A 23,350-nucleotide genomic window follows, 5' to 3' on the forward strand; every position below is an offset into this window, starting at 1 on the left:
GCCCTTTCTTGGCAAGACATGTCCCGCTTCAACATGATTGCCTCCCCTCATCGCAGGAAGCATATGTTGACATGTATGGAATAAGGCAGTTACAAAAGTGAAGCACTGTGAATATTTTCTGGATGCAGTGTAACTCAAACTTCACAACTATACTGTAGAAGAAACTGGGGAGTGTGGGGGCGGGGTTGTTCCTTGGTGCAATAACGATCTGTTTTGCACAACGACTAGAGTGAACCAAATATGATGTTGACTGCATGAGTTGACTAGTTTATTTCACAGCAAGAATAAAGCACCCGGACGCTCTATCTAGCCCTCAGGACAGGATCACGAGTATCCGACCAAAAACCTTTTCCAGAGTGCTAAACCACACTAAGGAAGGAGAAAATGATCTATACAGCTTGGCCAGACAGAGGGATAGAGATGGGAAGGATGTGCAGCAAGTTAGGTTGGTTAATGATATTGATGGAAATGTGTTGACTGGTGCCAGTTGTATGCTAGATTGATTGGGAAAAATACTTCAAGTTGTTGATGAATGAGGAAAATGAGAGAGAAGTGAGAGTAGAAGAGGCAAGTGTGGTGGACCAGGAAGTGGCAATGATTAGTAAGGGGGAAGTTAGAAAGGCATTAAAGAGGATGAAAAATGGAAAGGCAGTTGGTCCGTATGACATTCCTGTGGAGGTCTGGAAGCATCCAGGAGAGGTGGCTGTTGAGTTTTTGACCAGCTTGTTCAACAGAATTCTAGCGGGTGAAAAGATGCCTGAGGAATGGAGGAAGAGTGTGCTGGTACCCATTTTTAAGAACAAGGGTGATGTGCAGAGCTGTGGGAACTATAGAGGAATAAAGTTGATGAGCCACATAATGAAGTTATGGGAAAGAGTAGTGGAGGCTAGACTGAGGACAGAGGTGAGTATTTGCGAGAAACGGTATGGTTTCATATAAGAAAGAGTATCACAGATGCATTATTTGCCTTATTTGAGGATGTTGATGGAAAAGTACAGAGAAGGTCAGAAGGAGCTCCACTGTCTTTGTGGATCCTATAGAGAAAGCCTATGACAGAGTACCTAGAGGAACTGAGGTAGTGCATGCGGAAGTCAGGATTGGCAGATAAGTATGTTAGAATAATACAGGACGTACGAGAGCAGCAGAGCAGTGTTGAGGTGTGCTGTAGGTATGACAGAGGAGTTTAAGCTGTAGGTGGGACTGCATCAGGGATAAGCCCTGAGCCCCTTCCTGTTTGCAGTGGTGATGGATAGGCTGACAGATGAGGTTAGACTGGAATCCCCATGGACCATGATGTTTGTCGATGACGTGATCTGCAGTGAAACCAGGGAGCAGGTAGAGATACAGTTAGAAAGATTGAGGCATGCACTGGAAAGGAGAGTTATGATAATTAGCCGAAGTAAGACAGTATATATGTCCATGAATGAGAGGGGTGGAAAGGGAAGAGTGAGGCTACAGGGAGAAGAGATAGCAAGGGTGAAGGACTTTAAATACTTGGGGCCAACAGTCCAGAGCAGTGGTGAGTATGGTCAGGAAGTGAAGAAACGAATCCAAGCAGGTTGGAACGGGTGGAGGAAGGTGTCAGGTGTGGTATGTGACTGACAGGTCTCTGCTGGGGTGAAGGGCAAAGTTTATAAGACAGTGGTGGTGTAGACAGTAGAGACAGTGGCACTGAAGAGACAAGAGGAAGCAGAGCTGGAGGTGGCAGAAATGAAGATGTTGAGGTTCGCTCTTGGAGTGACCAGGTTGGATAAAATTAGAAATGTGCTCATCAGAGGGACAGCCAAGGTTTGAAGTTTTGGAGACAAATTTAGAGAGCGAAGACTTCGATGGTTTGGACATGTTCAGAGGAGAGAGTGTGAGTATATTGGTAGAACGGTGATGAGGCTGGAGCTGCCAGGCATGAGAGCTAGAGGAAGAACAAAGAGAAGGTTGATAGATTTAGTGAGGGAAGACATGAGGGCAGTTGGTGTTAGAGAGGAGGATGCATGAAATAGGCTTACATGGAAAAGGATCACACGCTGTAGCGACCCCAAACGGGCCAAGCCGAAAGGAAAAGTAGTAGTAAATGTTATGTTTTTTTTTAAATGCCTTTAATCATGTAAAGCACATTGAGTTACCTTGTGTGTGAAATGCACTATATACATAAATTTGCTTTTCTTTGCTTTGCTAAACCATCAAATGTTGTTTTACATCAATACTGAACTATATTCATAATGTATGATTTGCCTCTGAATAAAAAAAGCAAAGATTGTGATTAGAATGTTCAAATGAATGGAGCCAGCAAGTTTCCTTTCAAATATGCACATTTTTGCTTTAATTCTCGCCAAGATCCACTGTCTTTAGCAACCTGCTTCTTCCTTAACTATTAATATATAATTTTATGGTTTAAGAAATAAAGTACAATATATTGTATATACAGCATCAATCGCCTATACAGGCTCGCTGTTCAGGGCGTCCATATATACAATCGCTCAATGTGCGGGGGGTTGTAGGCAACGCTTATTTTTATGCAATGGTCAGGTCCAATCGGGTTCAACCATGTTGCAGTGTGTGCGGCAGGCTTTAGGGTTGATGGCAACGCTGCCACCTTTTATAAGCACATGTGGGTAGTGATGCGCTACATTTACTCCGTTACATTTACTGAAGTAACATTTTCGATAAACTATTTGTCAGAGTACTTTAAATACACCATTATTTTTCTTTTACTTGAGAATTTGCTGGACCACCTCAAGAGTGTCACAGGTCCCCTGCTGGACCCCCTTGCAGTTTGCCTACCAAGCGAACAGGTCTGCGGATGATGCAGTCAACATGGGACTGCACTTCATCCTAGAACACCTCGACAGTGCAGGGACCTACGCGAGGGTCCTGTTCGTGGACTTCAGCTCAGCGTTCAACACCATCATCCCTGAACTCCTTTCATCCAAGCTTCTCCAGCTCAGCGTCTCACCGGCCATCTGCCAGTGGATTTACAGCTTTCTGACCGGCAGGACACAGCAGGTGAGGCTGGGGGAGGCCACCTCATCCACACGCAGCATCAGCACTGGGGCGCCCCAAGGTTGTGTCCTCTCTCCGCTGCTCTTCTCTCTCTACACAAACAACTGCACCTCAGCGCACCCGACTGTCAAACTCCTGAAGTTTGCAGATGACACCACTGTCATCGGCCTCATCAAGGATGGTGACGAGTCTGCATATCGACAGGAAGCGGAGCGGCTGGAGCTGTGGTGCGGCCGACACAACCTGGAGCTGAACACGCTCAAGACTGTAGAGATGATCGTGGACTTCAGGAGGCATCCTTCGCCACAGCTGGCCCTCACGTTTTCCAGCCGCCTTGTGTCAACCGTCGAGACCTTCAAGTTCCTGGGAATTACAATCTCTCAGGACCTGAAGTGGGCAACTAACATCAACTCCGTCCTCAAAAAGGCCCAGCAGAGGATGTACTTCCTGCGGCTTCTGAGAAAGCACGGCCTGCCACCGGAGCTGCTGAGACAGTTCTACACAGCGGTAGTCGAATCAGTCCTGTGTTCTTCCATCACAGTCTGGTTTGGTGCTGCTACAAAAAAGGACAAACTCCGACTGCAACGGACAATCAAAACTGCTGAAAGGATTGTCGGTACCCCCCTACCCACCATTGAGGACTTGCACGCTACCAGAACTAAGACAAGGGCGTGCAAAATCCTCTCGGACCCTCCGCACCCCGGTTACCAGCTCTTCCAGCTCCTTCCCTCAGGTAGGCGCTACCGACCAATGCAAACTAGAACTAGTAGACATTCCAACAGCTTCTTCCCTCTTGCGATCAACTTCTTAAACACCTAACCTACAATTCCATTTCAACATTCTGGCAATTTTTTGACTTGAGTTCGTTGTCACATTTCTGTGGGGCCAATTATGTATTACTCGTGCACTCACTGTAGTTGTCTCGTCATGCTGCACTATTTGCATATCTGTTGTTGACCAATACTTGCCACTCATGCCAGAGTAGCAACTGCTCCATTTGCACACTGATTGAGGAGTATCTGTAACATTTGCACAACCAACATTGTCCCAGATTATCGCACTACTCGTCACTTTAAACCGCACACACTCCTTGAAGTCTCAGCGCCCTTTGCACAATGGTCATTGCACCGGACTATTGCAATATTAGTCATTCGAACTGCTCTAAGTGCTAGAGGACTCTGCATCTTTTTGCACAATTGTCAAAAATAAATAAAAATGTACCGGCATTACCAGATAACTAGCAACCCTTTACTGCTCAGTGACTGTTTTTTTTTTTTGTCAATGTCTTTCTGTCTCCAAAGTGTTGTAATACTAGAGCGGCTCCAACTACCGGAGACAAATTCCTTGTGTGTTTTTGGACATACTTGGCAAATAAAGATGATTCTGATTATGATTTATGTGAAGAAGGATTGATACTTTTACTCTGTTACAATAATTGACATGCCGTTCGCTACTTTGATTTTTTTCAATTCTTGCGTGTGCATCTCTTTTTAGATTCCATCGCCGACTTACAAATAGGGCGCCCGTTTCGCCAATACATGGTCACGAATGTCATTTGACTCCAATTCACCAATCAGACAAGGCAGTCACATGACCCCGCACATAGCCTTCGCGAGCCAATCAAAATGACTCATTTTTGACCAGTCTCTTCCGTAATGTTGTGTCATGAACACTGACCTTAACTAAGGCAAGGGAGTCCTGCTGTTCTTTAGAAGTTGTCCTAAGTTCCTTTGTGTCCTCCAGAATGAGTCATTGCTGTTCTCTCGGTGTAATCTTTGGAGGCCGGCCACTCCTGAGAAGGTTCACCGCTGTTTAATGTTTTCTCTATGTGAGGATACTGGCTCTCCCTATGGTTCACTGGAATTCTAAAGCTCTTGAAATGGCTCAGTTCAGTCCCTCCTCCACCTGCACGGTGCTGCTTGACGCTGGCTGCTCATTAGTCATTCGCCGAAATGAGTGACGAATCATGAAAGGCAGGACGTTTAGTGAAGTCCCTTCCCCATCTGCACGCTGGCTGCTCATTGGTCATTCGCTGAAGATTCAGAAGTGATGTTTCAGCTCCCAGCTCACGGCGGTGGCCAAGCTCAAAGAATTAATCATTTCATAAACTTACACTTACTTACACTTAAAATATTTGTTCTTTTGAGCGAAATGTTTGCGAATGAAACAACACTCTCTCTTATTTACGTACTACTTTTACATCGTTGCCGTACTGTTCAGATTGAGACACCACAGTCGGGTAGAGGAAAGCCTTCGAACAAACTGACAGATTTGTGTTGCTAAAACTCAACCTCTGAAACGGTTCATTTTTTTCAGCATTTTTACTTTTTAAATGGTAGTCATACTTAAAGGTTACTTGAAGCACTTTGTTTTTGTATTTATTTTTATTCTACAGCACTTTTTTGCATTCCTCAAAACTTGTGCTACCAGATATTTTGAAGGGTATTTGGTCACTGTATATTTGTTTTATTTTTTTTAGGAATCTTTGAATTATTTTTTTTTTTTTTATGTGCAATATTCTATACTCTGCCTCTCGCCTGAAGTCAGATGGGATCGACTCAAGCACACCCGCGACCCTAATGAGTGTAACTGGTGTAGAAAATGAATGGATGGAATGTGTTATATAAATAAATAGAGAAAAAATTGCAGTTCACGTCATGTAATTTAGTAGAAAGTTCGGGATATATATCATTCTCTGGATATATAGTTACTTTTGTCGGGATATAAGATTTTGTCCATATCGCAAAGCACTAATTCGCCATTTACACAGGCCTCTGTTATGGATCCTATCCTACCACTGAAGGCAGAATATTTGAAGAATGACTTGGTCCCTCCCATTCCTTATCATTGTCCTGGGGAAAAAAGGCAGAAAAATCATGGCTCATGTTACCTCTCTTTTGTGGATCAGGATTTGCACAATGATAACTACAAATTGCTATCTGAATTTTGTGCTTCCTTGGTCAATGCCGCACCATTCCTCAAAGTTTTGTGGAACTCGGTTTTTAGTTTTTTAAGTTTTGATGGTAAAATGAAAGCATACATAATGTGGATGACAATTTAACTACCTTCATCACTCATTAGGTATAAGCTGTCAACTAGTACATTAATTTGCCTGACGATAAAAAATGGGAAAAAAAGTCCCCAGTTATTTTTGTAAATAAGGGGTCTATATATTGCTCTGGACACAAAAGTGTGCAGCAACATGAGTTTAATTGAGAGTGATTTGTAACCTTAAAATCACATCAGTAACTGACTTCAACACCCTCCCTTATGTCAGCTCTTTTTACTTTGGCAGGATGGTGGCGATGCAATCTGTCAACTCCCAACACTACCACTCTGTTCTGTTCACTGACTCCCTTTTTCACAGTATCTATTTTCCCCTATATTCCCCTCCCTTCTACATACACAAACTTGCACACAGTCACAAACCTTAATCCCTGCCTCCCTCCATCATTATATAAAATAAAGAATGCAACTCATCAAATTACTGTGGCCTTTAATATTCTAAAGAAATTTTTCCTCCCTAAAAAACCTTTTACTTCAAATATTCCTCTTATCAAGCCCATCTAAATCACTGTGAAATACAATGAGTCAGATGAAGCACTATAAATATTATGACTGGAGTAAGGTAAGAGTTCCCACAGGAAACATATGGGAGGCCATCAAGTCATTTCACCGATTGATGGTCGCACATGAAAGGAGAAACTACTGAGAGCAGAGGGGAAAGGGTTAACCTTTAAGCCATGAAACCATGAAGGTAATGCTGCAGGGGAGGGTGGGTGTTTGAGAGAACTGTGTGAAAGACATAGTGTTAAGGGCCAGAAAAAGCCCCCAATCTTCATTCCTAAGTACTGTAAGTGAAAAAACACATGCTCATGGGAAAGTGCTGAAATATTTTCTTACTAAATCATAACATTTTGTCATTAACTATAAATACTCAGTGTATTCACTTGGCTGTACTGCAGAAATGCAGCCCTGTGTACCCAAAGTGCACTTCCCTGGCTTATAGACAAGCAGTAGAATTTTCTATGGAAACATTTTTGAAGGGGCAGGTTGCTGTTTCAGTGTGAGGAAAGGAAAATGAAACACAATACAGACCTATTCAGGTCAGATACGTGTTCCGTTCAATGTAAATATCATAGAATCGCACTTTATTTTCTCAGTATCATTTATACAATTTCTAGTATTTATTTGTTAATTCTTTTCAACATTATATTTGTCCAAGCAAAGGTATGTTTCCAAGATTTTGGTTGGTTTGGTGACTTCATCTTGTGTACAATGCAAGTTTTGAAACTGATGATGGGTTCCGGAGAAATTCAGGTTTTTGTTTTAGACGGAATAGCTTTTTTGGGTTATGTTTTTGTGTGATATCACTAATAGAAAATCTGGTCAAAAAACGCCTTAAACGTTGAATAAACTATCATAACATGATTATTTCTCAATTAATCTCCTCAACACTTTCCTTTCGTCTGCTACTCGGGAAACCCCTTTTCCAAGTTTGAGTTTGAAATATCTACCAATAAGCCTGCATGGGCCGAGACGCTGAGGGGTCCTCCAAGTCAAGATGACCATGAAGTTTCAAAAGGTGTCACTTGCCCTAAAAACCTGACTGAAATTGCGCACATGGCACATTAATTGTGAGATTAGCAGTGTGTATTAAAATAAGTAATCTCCTTGAGGAGTCAATTGTTTTTTCCTGAATTTATGTTTTAGAGGATTCTAGAGGCATTTGAAGTGCTCATTCCATGTTTTTGAGAAAATTCCACAAAGCTGATCGGCACGTTGCTATTTTTAGCTGAATGTGAATTTTTTAAATAGATTTTTCATGTTCTTATTTTTCATAAGATTGTCCCCCTGTGCCTTTTAAACTGAACCCAGTGAAGCAGAATATTGTGGCAACTATTTATAATTTATAATTTATTTATAATCAAAGAATTTTATTTGCGTCTCAGTGCCAGCAGGGACAGGAGAGGTTGTATCAAGTGTTAAACTTCACACCCAATTCCAGGATTGTGGAATACCCTTTCATATACAGTCGTTACAGCTCTGGTACTACCGCTGAAGGCAGGAAACTACTGCACTCGTAAAACGTCCGTGTTAAAAGTAACCCAAATTGGGTGAAATGGCTAACTCAGCGCTGGGTCCAAAAGGGATCGAGTCAATGCTGGGTTACTTATACTCAGCGCATTGGAATGAGAGTTTCACCTAGCAGGTTGGGTCAAAATTCTGACCCAGTAAGGGGTGAAAACTACCCATAGTGATGAGTTAAAGCTACCAAGAAATGGGTTACCAGGTAATCAGTATAACTGTGGTTAAAAATAAAAATTTTACGACCAAAATGGTCTAAGAATGTTATATTAAATTTACTTCAACTTTAGCAAATTGTAATTTGGTATAAATTACGAATAAATTACGAATAAATGACAACAAAATACTCTTCCAAACATTCTTCTATTGGTTATTAAATATAGTTTAATTTTCACAAAACAAAACCATGTAATTTTATTTGTTTTCTTGGAATATTAAAATAAAGACCATTAAGCAGTACGGAAAATGGATGGATGTAATATTTTGTTTAATTAATTATTATTATTATTATTATTTTTACATCAGAACAGTTTAACTTCTGAAGCAGAATTCACTGAGACTTAGTGGCCACTCATCAGAAACCATTTTGATATAAAGGGGGCAGTCCAATAAGGCAACACTCAAAACAAACAGATGATGAAAACTTTAATAAGTAGAATCTCAAAAATTTGCTAAACCAAATTTACACAGGCTTAAATGGAGCAGAACCTCACTTAATACACCAGAACCATGTCATTCTTGCGTTTCATTTAATTGTGCTCTCATAGCCTTCACAACATTTCAAAAACAATTAACTGAATGAATCAGAATCCTCTTTATTTGCCAAGTATGTCAAAAACACACAAGAAATTTGTCTCTGGTAGTTGGAGCCGCTCCAGTACGACAATAGACAGCCATTTTCAGAAGAAAATACTTTTGAGACATAAAAACACACTACAGTGTCACTTAGCAATAAAAGGTTACTGGTAATGCTGATAGCAATTACCGTTCTGCAAATGATTACGATTCCTCGAGCAATTTAATGGCAAAAGGGAAGAAGCTGTTGGAATGTCTGCTTGTTTGAGTTTGCATTGATTGATGGCACCTACCTGAGGGAAGGAGCTGGAAGAGGTGGTGACCACGATGTGGAGGATTTTGCATGCTCTTGTCTTAGTTCTGGCAGCGTGGAAGTCCTCAGGGGTGGGTAAGGGGATACCACCGATCTTTCCGGCAGTCCTGATTGTCCGTTACAGTTGGAGTTTGTCCTTTTTTTGTGGCAGCACCAAACCAGACTGTGATGGATGAACACAGAACTGATTCGATGACTGCTTTGTGGAACTGCCTCAACAGCTCCTGTGGCTTGCCATGCTTCCTCAGAAGCCGCAGGAAGTACATCCTCTGCTGGACCTTTTTGAGGATGGAGTTGATGTTGGTCTCGCACTTCCGCTCCTGGGAGACTGTAATTCCCAGGAACTTGAAGGTCTTCACGGTTAACACAGGGCAGTTGGACAGCGTGAGGGGCAGCTCTGGCGAAGGATGCTTCCTGAAGTCCACGATCATCTCTACAGTCTTGAGCGTGTTTAGCTCCAGGTTATGTCAGCCGCACCAAAGCTCCAGTCGCTCCCCTTTCTGTTGATATGCAGACTCCGCCTCAGACTCACCGTCTGAGGCCGATGACTGTGGTGTTGTCTGTAAACTTCAGGGGTTTGACTGCTGGGTACGTTGAGATGCAGTTGTTTGTGGAGCGAGAGAAGAGCAGCGGAGAGAGGACACATCCTTGGAGTGCCCCGGTGCTGATGCTGCGTGTGAATGAGTTGGTGTCCCCCAGCCTCACCTGCTGTGTTCTGCCTGTCAGGAAGCTGTGAATCCACCGGCAGATGCCACGCGAGACGCTGAGCTCCATGAACAGGCTCTTCGCGTAGGTCCTCGCGCCATCGAGGTGTTCTAGGACGAAGTACAGTCCCATGTTGACTGCGTCATCCACAGACCTGTTTGCTCGGTAGGCAAATTGCAGGGTGTGCAGCAGGGGTCCTGTGACGCTCTTGAGGTGGTCCAGCACGAGGCGTTCAAAGAATTTCATGACCACAGTTGACAGGGCGACAGCCCTGTAGTCATTCAGACCCGAGATAACAAGCTTAAACAAAAAGTATTCCTTACAGCACAGGTGTCAAACTGTTGGCCCAGGGGCCAGATCCGGCCCGCCACGTCATTTCATGTGGCCCGTGAGCAAGCCCCTGCCTTACAGCACACGTCAACGGCTCCAAGAAGTGATGGCTGCTCCAAAGTGGACCCATTTATGACCATAAAAGCTCGGGAACAGTTGCGCTCTTCCCCCAGCATCAGAACATATGGGGAATCTGTAGGTGCCCTTGAAAGGTACTCCATCATGTTCGCTGTAGGCTAGAGGAAAAAAAAACACAAAACAAAATGGATACAAGTTGGCACACATGAAGCACACATAACCCATGATGTCTTGACCTGTGACTCAAGATGTACCTCCAGCAACTTTTTAATGTTATGCAGAAACTTAACACGTGGCCCCCCAACAAGGGGGGATGATGGAGGCCAAGCTGTTTTCATCCAGAGATCTTTTGAGCTGCAAGACACGACATACACTAAGAATAGTAAGAAAAAAAATACTTAAATAAGAAGCAGAGTAAGAATACGGCGTTATCTAAAAATGAATTACATAAAAAGAATTACAATGAAAATTAGTTATTCACATACTTTATCCAATGCATCAGTTAATTCAGTCAATAAGTCATTAACTGATTTGTGTTGAACATTATTACATATCTTCCGTCGTCGTCACTGTCGTCATAAGTTGACGAGACCAGAAAAAAAACACTTCCGTCGCTTCTGCTATGAAGAAATAACGGTACTTTTACTCCATTACAATTGTCGCTCGGTGCTTTTATTGATTAATTATTGCTTATTTATCAACTATTTCATGCGGGAGACTACGACTTCAACTTCTGCATTGGGTGCTTTTTGCGCCAATCCAGTTTAAGCCTAGTTCACCAATCATACGACACAATAAAGTCACATGACCTCACACGTCTTCTATTGGGCTTCCCAGGCATAGGTATTAACACTAGATAAGCCAGCCCGGCTGGTTGTCATGCCTACGTGGCGGCCATGTTGGGATGGTCGCCTTTACCATGAAGGCAACAGCGCGCTACTCGTGTTTACATTTAGACAGAAAAAAAACAGCAACTTTCATGTATTGTAGTATTTGTCTGGCACCGTCTGCCCAAATGTGGATATTTCAACCCACTTATAACTTTAGAAAACACTATGCCGTAAATAGCAATGTTTTTTTTTTTTTTTTTGTATGCTATTTACTCAGTACTTGAGTAATTATTTCACTGTGTACTTTTTACTCTTGCTCAAGTATTTTTTTGGAGAACTATGTTTTACTTGAGTCACATTATTGTCAGCTAACTTGAGTACAATGTTTGGCCACTCTACCCACCTGGAGCAGACATCCTTTGCTACTTTTACGTTTATCATATACCATTGTACAACAGCTATAACACCCCAAAATCGCTCATTTAATCTGCAGAATAACCACTGATTTATTCCACAGTCATTGATTGAAATGGTAGAATACGGCGCAATGACATCTGTGCACATCGAAGTCCAGCCTTGCATATCAAGCCGTTCATATATAAAAGTCGCGGTCAGCCGAACCCCAAGACCGTACAAAAAGCCTTTCCTATGTCACCAAATCGAACGCCTGTCGTCATCCAAAAACATTTTTTCAAGTGTCTAAGCCTAATGACATACGCCACCGATCATACAAAAACTTCATAAATGCTAATGCCTGTGTTATGTCATCTTCCAAAACTGTTTTTGCAAAGGTGAACGATGCAATCAACTACAGGTATGTGGTATAAATGGTATAATTGATAGAAGGTATACATTTGGACAGAGGCACAGATTCACGTCTGGTCAAGGAGCTCCCAGGCAGCACTGTTGTTTTTTTTTGCCAGTTCCAAACTGGTTAAAAGACAAGTACGTTGACGTACATTGCTCCCTGCTTTATCAGCACCTCAGAAAGGAAGAATAATAACAATAATAATAATGGGAATGCTTGCTTGTGCTGTACCAGCCAGCACAGTTGGCTAGATAGCTAGCGGCTAACACTGTCCTGAACCTCTGTGTTGAGCCACCCTATCCTGCCGCAACTATGCACCTTGAAGGGAGTGCGAAAGACTGGGGAATGATGAATAGTTCTTAGGAAAAAAAAGCTGTCTGTAGATCGGCTGGTTCGCGCTGGAGGATGAGGCACATTTGTACACTGAATGTGTACACGTAGCGGGCAAAGCAGCATTGAAGTTGGGAGGAGACAGTCTGAGTTTGAGCTGGTGACCTACCTATTCCTCGCCTCAGCGCCTCCATGGCGAGTAACAAGCAACATTTATGATAGTATTGTTATCACTAAAGGAGAAGAAGAAGAAATTAAGACCTACCGGAATTTCTCATGTATGATGCGCATTTTCCCCCCAAAGATATTGTAAAAAGTCAATAGTGTGCATTATATACATGGGTGTAGGGAAAATGAAAAAAAAAAAACTGATTTTATAAATGTATGCCGCCATCTAGAGGTTAAGAAAAAACTGCACACTTATGGTTATGGGAGAGGTGTACACTTTCATTCTAATATGCCACCGCCACCTAGAGGTTATGAAAAAAGTGTCACCTGCACTTTCATTCCAATATGACAGAGGTACGTATGACTGCATATATGTACAGTTGTGCTCATAAGTTTACATACCCTGGCAGAATTTTTGAAATGTTTTTTTTTTTTTTTTTTTTTTTTAAGTACGACTGATGACTGAACAATAACCATCATTAATTTTGTTATGGTTGTGTTTTGTTGAATGATAATGTGTTTCTGAAATGCTTGACAGTTTAATTTGAATCCCATTAAAATAAAATATGTTTCGTCTGGCCCTTCATGTTTTCTTGAAAGAATTGTACCCATCTTACAAATTCTGTCTGGGTAATCAAACATATGAGCACAACTGTGTGTTTTCTCATTTACTAAGTAAAAGTAGGGCTGTGAATTCCAAAGTAAGAGCAAGTAAATAAAAACAGTATTACGTGTTCAAATAAAGTGCTTAACTTCAGAATGATTATTTGAAAAAACTAACAAAATACAGATAATACTTGTAATACATGTTTAATCACATGGGTAGAAACCAAATTAAGCGTTGTAAAAATGCAATATACATGGGTCGAAGGGTTTTCCAGAATTTTGAGGTCAACTTTGGGGGTGCATATTATACATGGGTGCGCATTATACACGATAAATTACGGGAGTTCTCCTGGAGACTTCACAGTATGCAAGTTTTTTTTGCCAGCTAACGGCAAGCAAATATATTCACCAAAACGTTTTGAACAAATATCTCCAACTCTTGTCCAGCCTGCAGCATCCAGACTGATGATGTGTAAGGTTTTATTCCAAAAGATTTGCACATGCATAACAATACATTTCTCACGAATTAAATCTAAATGCAACTTGCTTTGATATAATATATATTTACAAATGGAGTCAAGAGTGCTTTTGCTTTTTGCTATTTGTGCCTAATATGAACCATATTAGGCGGCATGGCCGACTGGTTAGAGCGTCTGCCTCACAGTTCTGAGGTCCGGGGTTTAATCCCCGAACCCGCCTATATGGAGTTTGCATGTTCTCCCCGTGCCTGGGTGGGTTTTCTCCAGGTACTCCGGTTTCCTCCCACATCCCAAAAACATGCATGTTAGGTTAATTGAAGACTCTAAATTGCCCGTAGGTATGAATGTGAGTGCGAATTGTTGTTTGTTTCTATGTGCCCTGCGATTGGCTGGCAACCAGTTCAGGGTGTACCCCGCCTCTCGCCCGGAGTTAGCTGGGATAGGCTCCAGCACCCCCGCGACCCGAGTGAGGATAAGCGGAACGAAAGATGAATGAATGAATGAACCATATTAAAGATTCAAGATGTCTCCCACTTCTTCTTCTTCTTCTTTTCCTTTCGGCTTGTCCCGTTAGGGGTCGCCACAGCGCGTCATCCTTTTCCATGAGAGCCTATCTCCTGCATCCTCCTCTCGAACACCAACTGCCATCATGTCTTCCCTCACGACATCCATCAACCTTCTCTTTGGACTTCCTCTAGCTCTCTTGCCTGGCAGCTCCATCCTCATCATCCTTCTACCAATATACTCACTCTCTCTCCTCTGGACGTGTCCAAACCATTGAAGTCTGCTCTCTCTAACTTTGTCTCCAAAACATCGAACCTTGGCTGTCCCTCTGATGAGCTCATTTCTAATTTTATCCAACCTGGTCACTCCGAGAGCGAACCTCAACATCTTCATTTCCGCCACCTCCAGCTCTGCTTCCTGTTATCTCTTCAGTGCCACTGTCTCTAATCCGTGCATCATGGCTGGCCTCACCACGGTTTTATAAACTTTGCCCTTCATCCTAGCAGAGACTCTTCTGTCACATAACACACCTGACACCTTCCTCCACCCGTTCCAACCTGCTTGGACCCGTTTCTTCACTTCCTGACCACACTCACCATTGCTCTGGACGGTTGACCCCAAGTATTTAAAGTCCTCTACCCTTGCCATCTCTTCTCCCTGTAGCCTCATTCTTCCCCCACCACCCCTCTCATTCATGCACATATATTCTGTTTTACTTCGGCTAATCTTCATTCCTCTTCTATCCAGTGCATGCCTCCATCTTTCTAACTGTTCCTCCAGCTGCTCCCTGCTTTCACTGCAGATCACAATGTCATCTGCAAACATCATGGTCCACGGGGATTCCAGTCTAACCTCATCTGTCAGCCTATCCATCACCACTGCAAAAAGGAAGGGGCTCAGGGCTGATCCCTGATGCAGTCCCACGTCCACCTTAAATTCTTCTGTCACACCGACAGCACACCTCACCGCTGTTCTGCTGCCCTCGTACATGTCCTGTATTATTCTAACATACTTCTCTGCCACTCCAGACTTCCGCATGCAGTACCACAGTTCCTCTCTGGGTACTCTGTCATAGGCTTTCTCGAGATCTACAAAGACACAATGTAGCTCCTTCTGACCTTCTCTGTGCTTTTCCATCAACATCCTCAAGGCAAATAATGCATCTGTGGTACTCTTTCTAGGCATGAAACCATACTGTTGCTCGCAAATACTCACTTCTGTCCTGAGTCTAGCCTCCACTACTCTTTCCCATAACTTCATTGTGTGGCTCATCAACTTTATTCCTCTATAGTTGCCACAGCTCTGCACATCACCTTTGTTCTTAAAAATGGGCACCAGTACAGTTTTCCTCCATTCCTCAGGCATCTTCTCACGCACTAGAATTCTATTGAACAAGCTGGTCAAAAACTCCACAGCCACCTCTCCTAGATGCTTCCATACCTCCACAGGAATGTCATCAGGACCAACTGCCTTTCCATTTTTCATTCTCTTTAATGCCTTTCTAACTTCCCCCTTACTAATCATTGCCACTTCCTGGTCCACCACACTTGCCTCTTCTACTCTCCCTTCTCTATCATTTTCCTCATTCATCAACTCCTCGAAGTATTCTTTCCATCTACCTAGCACACTGCTGGCACCAGTCAACATATTTCCATCTCTATCCTTAATCACCCTAACCTGCTGCACATCCTTCCCATCTCTATCCCTCTGTCTGGCCAGCCTGTATAGATCCTTTTCTCCTTCTTTAGTGTCCAACCTGCCATACATGTCATCATATGCCTCTTGTTTTGCCTTTGCCACCTCTACCTTTGCCCTGTGTCGCATCTCAATGTATTCCTTTCGCCTCTTTTCGGTCCTCTCAGTGTCCCACTTCTTCTTAGCTAACCGTTTTCCTTGTATGATTTCCTGTACTGTGAGGTTCCACCACCAAGTCTCCTTCTCTCCTTTCCTGCCAGAAGATACACCAAGTACTCTCCTGCCTGCTTCTCTGATCACCTTGGCTGCAGTGGTCCAGTCTTCTGGAAGCTCTTCCCGTCCACCGAGAGCCTGTATTACCTCTTCCCGAAAAGCTGCACAACACTCGTCCTGTCTCAGCTTCCACCACATGGTTCTCTTCTCTGCCTTTGTCTTCCTAATTTTCCTCCCCACCACCAGAGTCATCTTACACACCACCATCCTATGCTGTCTAGCCACACTCTCCCCTACCACTACCTTACAGTTGGTAACCTCCTTCAGATTACATCGTCTGCACAAGATGTAATCCACCTGTGTGCTTCTACCTCCGCTCTTGTGGGTCACCCTATGTTCGTGCCTCTTCTGGAAAAAAGTGTTCACTACAGCCATTTGCATCCTTGTTGCAAAGTCTACCACCATCTGTCCCTCCAAGTTCCTTTCCTGGATACCGTACTTACCCATCACTTCTTCATCACCCTTATTACCTTCACCAACATGTCCATTACAATCTGCACCAATTACGACTCTCTCTCTGTCTGGGATGCTCAGAACTACATCATCTAGCTCCTTCCAGAATTTCTCTTTCACCTCTAGGTCACATCCTACCTGTGGGGCATAGCCACTAATCACATTACACATAACACCCTCAATTTCAAATTTCAGCCTCATCACTCGATCTGATACTCTTTTCACCTCCAAGACATTCTTAGCCAACTCTTCTTTTAAAATAACCCCGACTCCATTTCTCTTCCCATCTACACCATGGTAAAATAATTTAAACCCTCCCCCTAAACTTCTAGCCTTACTGCCTTTCCACCTGGTCTCCTGGACACACAATATATCAACCTTTCTCCTAATCATCATGTCAACCAACTCCCGAGATTTTCCTGTCATAGTCCCAACATTCAAAGTCCCCACATTCAGTTCTAGGCTCTGTGTTTTCCTCTTCTCTTTCTGCCGAAGAACCCGCTTTCCACCTCTTCTTCTTCTTCTTCTTTGACTTCGACTTCGACCCACAGTAGCTGAATTTCCAACAGCGCCCTGCAGGTTGACGGCGCCGGTGGCGGACGTTGTTAACCCGGGCCACGACCGATCCGGTATGGAATTCTTTGGATGAACGCTCATATTTGTTTGGCAAGGTTTTAAGCCGGATGCCCTTCCTGACGCAACCCTCTGCATTTATCCGGGCTTGGGACCGGCCTACAGTTTGCACTGACTTGTGCCCCCCATAGGGCTGCATTTCAAGATGTCTCCCACAATAAACATAAATGAAATTCTTACTTTTATAGTCAAATACAAAAGTATTTTGTAGTCCCACTCAAAGATATTAATATAAAATTAAACGAATAATATATCATCTAATATAATATATTGCAAATCAAAACCATGAGGTTGTTTGTCTTACCACATAAAACGTGTTGAAAGTAAATGTGCTTGTTGTCAATAGGTTCCACTTAAGCTTCTTAAGTCCTGCGATTCAAAGCTTTCGACGAGCTTCAGGTTTCTTTGATATGCGGTAAACGCTCTTTGGCTCGGTCTTATCAAATCTGTTTCAACAACCAATAACGCAACACGACACTACAATTATCATAACGAAATCAACAACCTGTTCATACAGCGGCTGAAATTAGTATTTTACACGTCACCATTTTTCTCACTAAATATATTTCCAAAGGTGCTATTGACATGAAATCTTCGCCATGTTGGGAACAATCCATACATACAAGGAAAGTAGAACAAGTAATATCAGAAATTTTGTTGTGTGTAGTAATGTGAAATGACACAGGGGAAAATTATTGAACACATGAAGAAAGAGAGGTGCAAAAACACATGGGAAGCCAAGACAACACCTAAAATCTACCAATAATCACAGCAATCCAGCCCCTTGTCAGTGCATATGAATATCACCTAGTTCAGTCTGAATTGATGGCCTACAAAAAGGTCTCATTGCCAAGGTGTGAGTCAAGACGCATCTCATGATGGGTAAGAGCAAAGAGCTGTCTCAAGACCATCGCAAAGGTATTGTTGCAAAACATAACAATGGCATTGGTTACAGGCCTATATCTAAACTTCTGAATGTTCCAGTGAGCACAGTTGGGGCCATAATACATAACTGGAAAGCCAATCATGTCACCAAAAATTTTACTCGATTAGGTGCTCGCAAGATTTCTGATAGAGGAGTGCAAAGCACACACTCAGCTGCGAACCGCTCCAGTGACAGTTGGAGATCACGGCTTGATCAAGCCAACAGAACCACATCATCTGCAAAAAGCAGAGATGCAATACTGAGGCCACCAAAGAGGACCCCCTCTACGCCACAGCTGCGCCGAGAAATTCTGTCCATAAATGTATTGAACAAAATCGGTGACAAAGGGCAGCCTTGGCGGAGTCAAATTCTCACCGGAAACGAGTCAGACTTGCCAGCAATGCGGACCAAACTCTGACACTGGTCGTATAGGGGCGTTCGGTACCCCATACACAAGACTCCACGAGGGAAAAGGTCGGATGCCTTCTCCAAGTCCACAAAACACATGTAGACTGGTTGAGCGAACTCCCATGCACCCTCGAGGACCCTGGTGAGGGTGAAGAGCTGGTTCACTGTTCCACTGTCAGGACAAAAACCACACTGCTCCTCCTGAATCTGAGATTCGACTTCCCGACAGACACCCCCTCTCCAGCACACTTGAATAGACCTTACCGGGGAGCCTGAGGAGTGTGTTGTTGGAACACACCATCCGGTCCCCCTTCTTAAACAGGGGGACCACCACCCCAGTTTGCCAACCCAGAGGCACTGTCCCCGATGTCCGCGCGATATTGCAGTGCCGTGTCAACCAGGACAGCCCCACAGCATCCAGAGCATTTAGGAACTCCGGGTGAATCTCATCCACCCCCGGGCCCCAGACTCTGCTTCTTCATGGGAAGGTGTGTCAGTGGAATTGAGGAGGTCTTCAAAGTATTCTCCCTACCGACTCACAACATCCCGAGTCGAGGTCAGCAGCGCCCCATGGCCACTATACACAGTGTTGATGGTGCACTGTTTCTCCCTCCTGAATAGACTTTACCAGGGAGGCTGAGGAGTGTGATCCCCCTGTAGTTCGAACACACCCTCCGGTCCCCCTTCTTAAAAAGTGACCCCACCACCGCAGTCTGCCAATCCAGAGGCACTGTCCCCGATGTCCACGCGATGTTGCAGAGGCGTGTCAACCAGGAAAGACCCACAACATCCAGAGCCTTTAGGAACTCCAGGCGAATCTCATCCACCCCGGGGGCCTTGCCAGCGTGGAGCTTTTTAACCACCTCGGTGACCTCAACCCCAGAGATAGGGGAGCCCGCCTCAGAGAACGCAGACTCTGCTTCCTCATGGGAAGGCGTGTCGGTGGAGTTGAGGAGGTCTTCGAAGTATTCTCCCCACCGACTCACAACGTCCCGAGTCGTGGTCAGCAGCGCCCCATCTCCACTATACACAGTGTTGCTGGTGCACTGCTTCCCCCTCCTGAGACGCCGGATGGTGGACCAGAGTTTCCTCGAAGCCGTCCGGAAGTCTTTCTCCATGGCCTCACCGAACTCCTCGCACGCCGGGGTTTTTGCTTCAGCGACCACCAAAGCTGCATTCCGCTTGGCCAGCCGATACCCATCAGCTGCCTCAGGTGTCCTACAGGCAAAAAAGGCCCGATAGGACTCCTTCTTCAGCTTGACAGCATCCCTCACTGTTGGTGTCCACCAACGGGTTCGGGGGTTACCGCCACGACAGGCACCAACCACCTTACGGCCACAGCTCCGGTCGGCCGCCTCAGCAATGGAGGTGTGGAACATGGTCCACTCGGATTCAATGTCCCCCGCATCCCCCGAAACATGAGCAGACTTCTGTCGTAAGTGGTAGTTGAAGCGCCTTCTGACAGGGGATTCTGCGAGACGTTCCCAGCAGACCCTCACGATAAGTTTGGGCCTGCCAGGTCGGACCGGCATCTTCCACCACCATTGGAGCCAACTCACCACCAGGTGGTGATCAGTTGACGGCTCTGCCCCTCTCTTCACTAGAGTGTCCAAGACATGCGGCCGCAAGTCCAATGACACAACCACAAAGTCGATCCTCGAACTACGACCTCGGGTGTCCCGGTGCCAAGTGCACGTGTGGACACTTTTATGGTTGAGCATGGTGGTCGTTATGGACAATCCGTGATGAGCACAGAAGTCCAACAACAGAACACCACTCTGGTTCTGATTGGGGGGGGGCATTCCTCCCAATCACGCCCTTCCAGGTCTCAGTCATTGCCCACCTGAGCATTGAAGTCCCCCAGCAGAACGATGGAGTCCCCAGAAGGAGCACTCTCCAGCACCCCCTCTAAGGACTCCAAAAAGGGTGGGTACTCTGAACTGCTGTTTGGTGCATAGGCACAAAAAACAGTGAGGACCCATACCCCCACCCAAAGGCGGAGGGAGGCTACCCTCTTGTCCACCTAATCAGATCCCCGAGCCACCTCATCTGAATGCCAATGTACAGGCGCTGACCCGGGTGGCAATAAGTATACCCACACCTGCTCGTCGCCTCTCACCGTGGGTAACTCCAGAGTGGAAGAAAAGTCGAGAGGACTGGTACCAGAGCCCAAGCAATGTGTGGAGGCCAGCCCGGCTATATGCAGTCGGAACTTCTTGACCTCACACGCCAGCTCGGGCTCCTTCCCTGCCAGAGAGGTGACATTCCACGTCCCAAGAGCCAGCTTCTAAAGGTGGGGATCGGATCGCCAAGGTCTCTGCCTTGGGCCACCGCCCGGCTCACACTGCACCCAACCCCTATGGCCACTCCCACAGGTGGTGAACCCATGGGAAAGGGGACCCACCGTTACCCTTAAGGGCTGTACCCGGCCGTGCCACATGGGTGCAGGCCTGGCCACCAGGCACTGTCCTTTGAGCCCCACCTCGTGGCCTGGCTCCAGAGGGGAGTCCCGGTGACCCGAGTCCGGGCAAGGGAAGCCTACATTCATTTGTTTAGTTCATCATAGGGGTCTTTTAGCTGTGGTTTGTCCGGTCCCTCACCTAGGACCTGTTTGCCATGGGTGACCCTACCAGGGGCGTGAAGCCCCAGACAACTTAGCTCTTAAGATCATTGGGACGCACAAACCACTACACCACGATAAGGTGATGGCTCCAAGAGGGGCCAGGTACTTTTGTCACAAAGAAAACTATGAGTAATGCACTCCGCCGCCATGGCCTGTCTGTACGCTCACCACGCAATATCCTATTGCTGGAAAAAGCATGTCAAAGCTTGTTTAAAGTTTGCTGAACAACATTTGGACAAGCCAGTTAAATACTGCACCCCATTGCTGAGGGAGGGGCGGGGGGGGGGGGGGGGGGGACGTCACGTCTCCAGGGCAGTGAAACAGGCCCTAAAAGGAGCCCTTTAATGCAGTGAACAAATAAGCTTAGAAATTATTTGTAATAATGTGAAATGACATGGGGAAAAAGTATTGAACACACCAGCTTGTATTTATTTAATACTTTGTACGAAAGCCTTTGTTTGCAATGGCAGGTTCAAGACTCCTCCTGAATGGAGAAACAAGTCGACCATCATGTTCCCAAATCCGAACTTCACTGTTGGTATGGTGTTTTTAGGGTGATGTGCAGTGTCATTTCTCCTCCAAACGTGGTGTGCATTATGCCATCCAAAGAGTTCAATTTTGCTCTCATCAGACCAGACTATATTCTCCCAGTATTTAACTGGGTCTCCAAATGTTGTTCAGCAAACTTTAAACACGCTTAGACAGGCTTTTTTTTTTCAGCAATGGGGTCTTGCTTGGTTCGCGTGCATACAGGCCATGGCTGCGGACTACATTACTCACTGTTTTCCTTGTGACAACAGTATCTGCAAATCCCAGGTCTTTTTGAACCTCTCCACAGGTGGTCCTTGGCTCTTGGGCAACTCTTCTGATTATTCTTTGCACTCCTCTGTCACAAATCTTGCAAGGATCACCTGATGGAGGCAAATTTATGGTGGTATAATTGGCTTTCCAGTTACGTATTATGGCCCCAACCGTACTCACAGAAGCTTGGCTATGCACCTGTAACCAATGCCATTGTTATGTTTTGCAACAATTAGTTTGTGATGGTCTTGAGACAGCTCTTTGCTCTTACCCATCATAAGATGTGTCTTGACTCACACCTTGGCAATGAGACCTTTTTGTCGGCCATCAATTAGGACTGAACCAGCTGATATTCATTTGCACTGACAAGGGGCTGGATTTCTGTTTGATTATTGATAGATTTTAGGTGTTGTCTTGGCTTTCCATGCCTTTATGCACCTCCCTTTGATACTTTGTCACGACTGGTAATCGTATGATGTAGGACTGAACCCAAAAGCAGGCGGAGGGTCCTAGTGGAGACAGGCTTGAGCAGCATCGCTAACATAGTTCAGCTCTGAAATTGAGCCAAAATTATATTGAAACTGGACGTACGTTAATTGTTTTGCTTGTTTTTCCACAAATTAAAGCATTAAAGTTTGGTGCGGAAGAACTTGACTGGCCTCACAAAACTAGAACATGGAAGTAGAACAGATTTTGGACAAGCAATTTGATCAGTCCACTTTCGATTTCCATGGTCAGGGGGAGGGTTGAAGAATTTATTTATTTATTTTTTAAGCCTTTCTACTGAGTGATGGATGTCCTGTATGCAGTCTTGAGTTTTTAAAATCGTTTTTATTTGTTTTGTCAGATGTCTTTGAGTAGTATCTGTACAATAGAATAAATTTTTTATACACATGCTTCAATACAAATACATACATAGTACACATTTAAATCACTAGACACATACATACATGTATTCACCGCAATGAGCACATACATCAATGATCACTTACATAACACAAACACACATCTTAATCATGTGTTCCGACAGCGTTGTTTTATTTTTACTTATTTCTGCACAAAACATTTTTTTGTTAGTTTTTTTAATCAATTTAGCTTTGCTACAGTACCATACAACCTGTATGTATCATTCTACAAATAAAACTGTGACTGCATTATTATTGGATTATTATATATTTAGCAATTTGGTGCCAAGACATCCCTTTGAATAAATTAAAACTGAAATTATGGCTGAGATGCAAATGTTCCTGTCAAAATCAAAATGTTCCTGAAAAATATCCAGAATGTTCCTGAGAGGAGATTATAGGGGTTGGCATCTCTGCATTTGTGTCCAAGCTCTAACTTCCTGGCTGATGTCTTGAGATGTTGCTTCAAGATTTCTGCAGTATGTTCTTTCCTCATGATGCCATCTATTTTGTGAAGTGCACCAGTCCTGCCTGGAAAAAAACAACCCCACAACATGATGCTGCCACCCTTGTATTCCAAACTTGCAAGCGTCCCTCTTTTTC

General features: G+C 44.3%; 1 protein-coding gene across 3 annotated transcripts in view; it reads left to right on the forward strand.

Annotated features, from left to right (window-relative positions):
- Positions 1-23,350, forward strand: part of lyplal1 (lysophospholipase like 1) — a 43,867-nt gene that overhangs the window by 9,517 nt on the left and 11,000 nt on the right. For 2 of the 3 annotated variants that reach the window (XM_061776980.1, XM_061776979.1), the window contains exon 3: positions 2,715-3,730. The exons of the other annotated variant lie outside the window; for it this stretch is intronic. In XM_061776980.1, coding sequence (XP_061632964.1) covers positions 2,812-3,730 — 919 coding nt within the window. In that variant the 5' untranslated portion in view covers positions 2,715-2,811. The remainder of the gene's footprint in view (positions 1-2,714; positions 3,731-23,350) is intronic. 3 annotated transcript variants of the gene reach the window in all.

The sequence above is a fragment of the Phyllopteryx taeniolatus genome, chromosome 6, assembly GCF_024500385.1.
Source record: "Phyllopteryx taeniolatus isolate TA_2022b chromosome 6, UOR_Ptae_1.2, whole genome shotgun sequence".
NCBI lineage: Eukaryota > Metazoa > Chordata > Actinopteri > Syngnathiformes > Syngnathidae > Phyllopteryx > Phyllopteryx taeniolatus.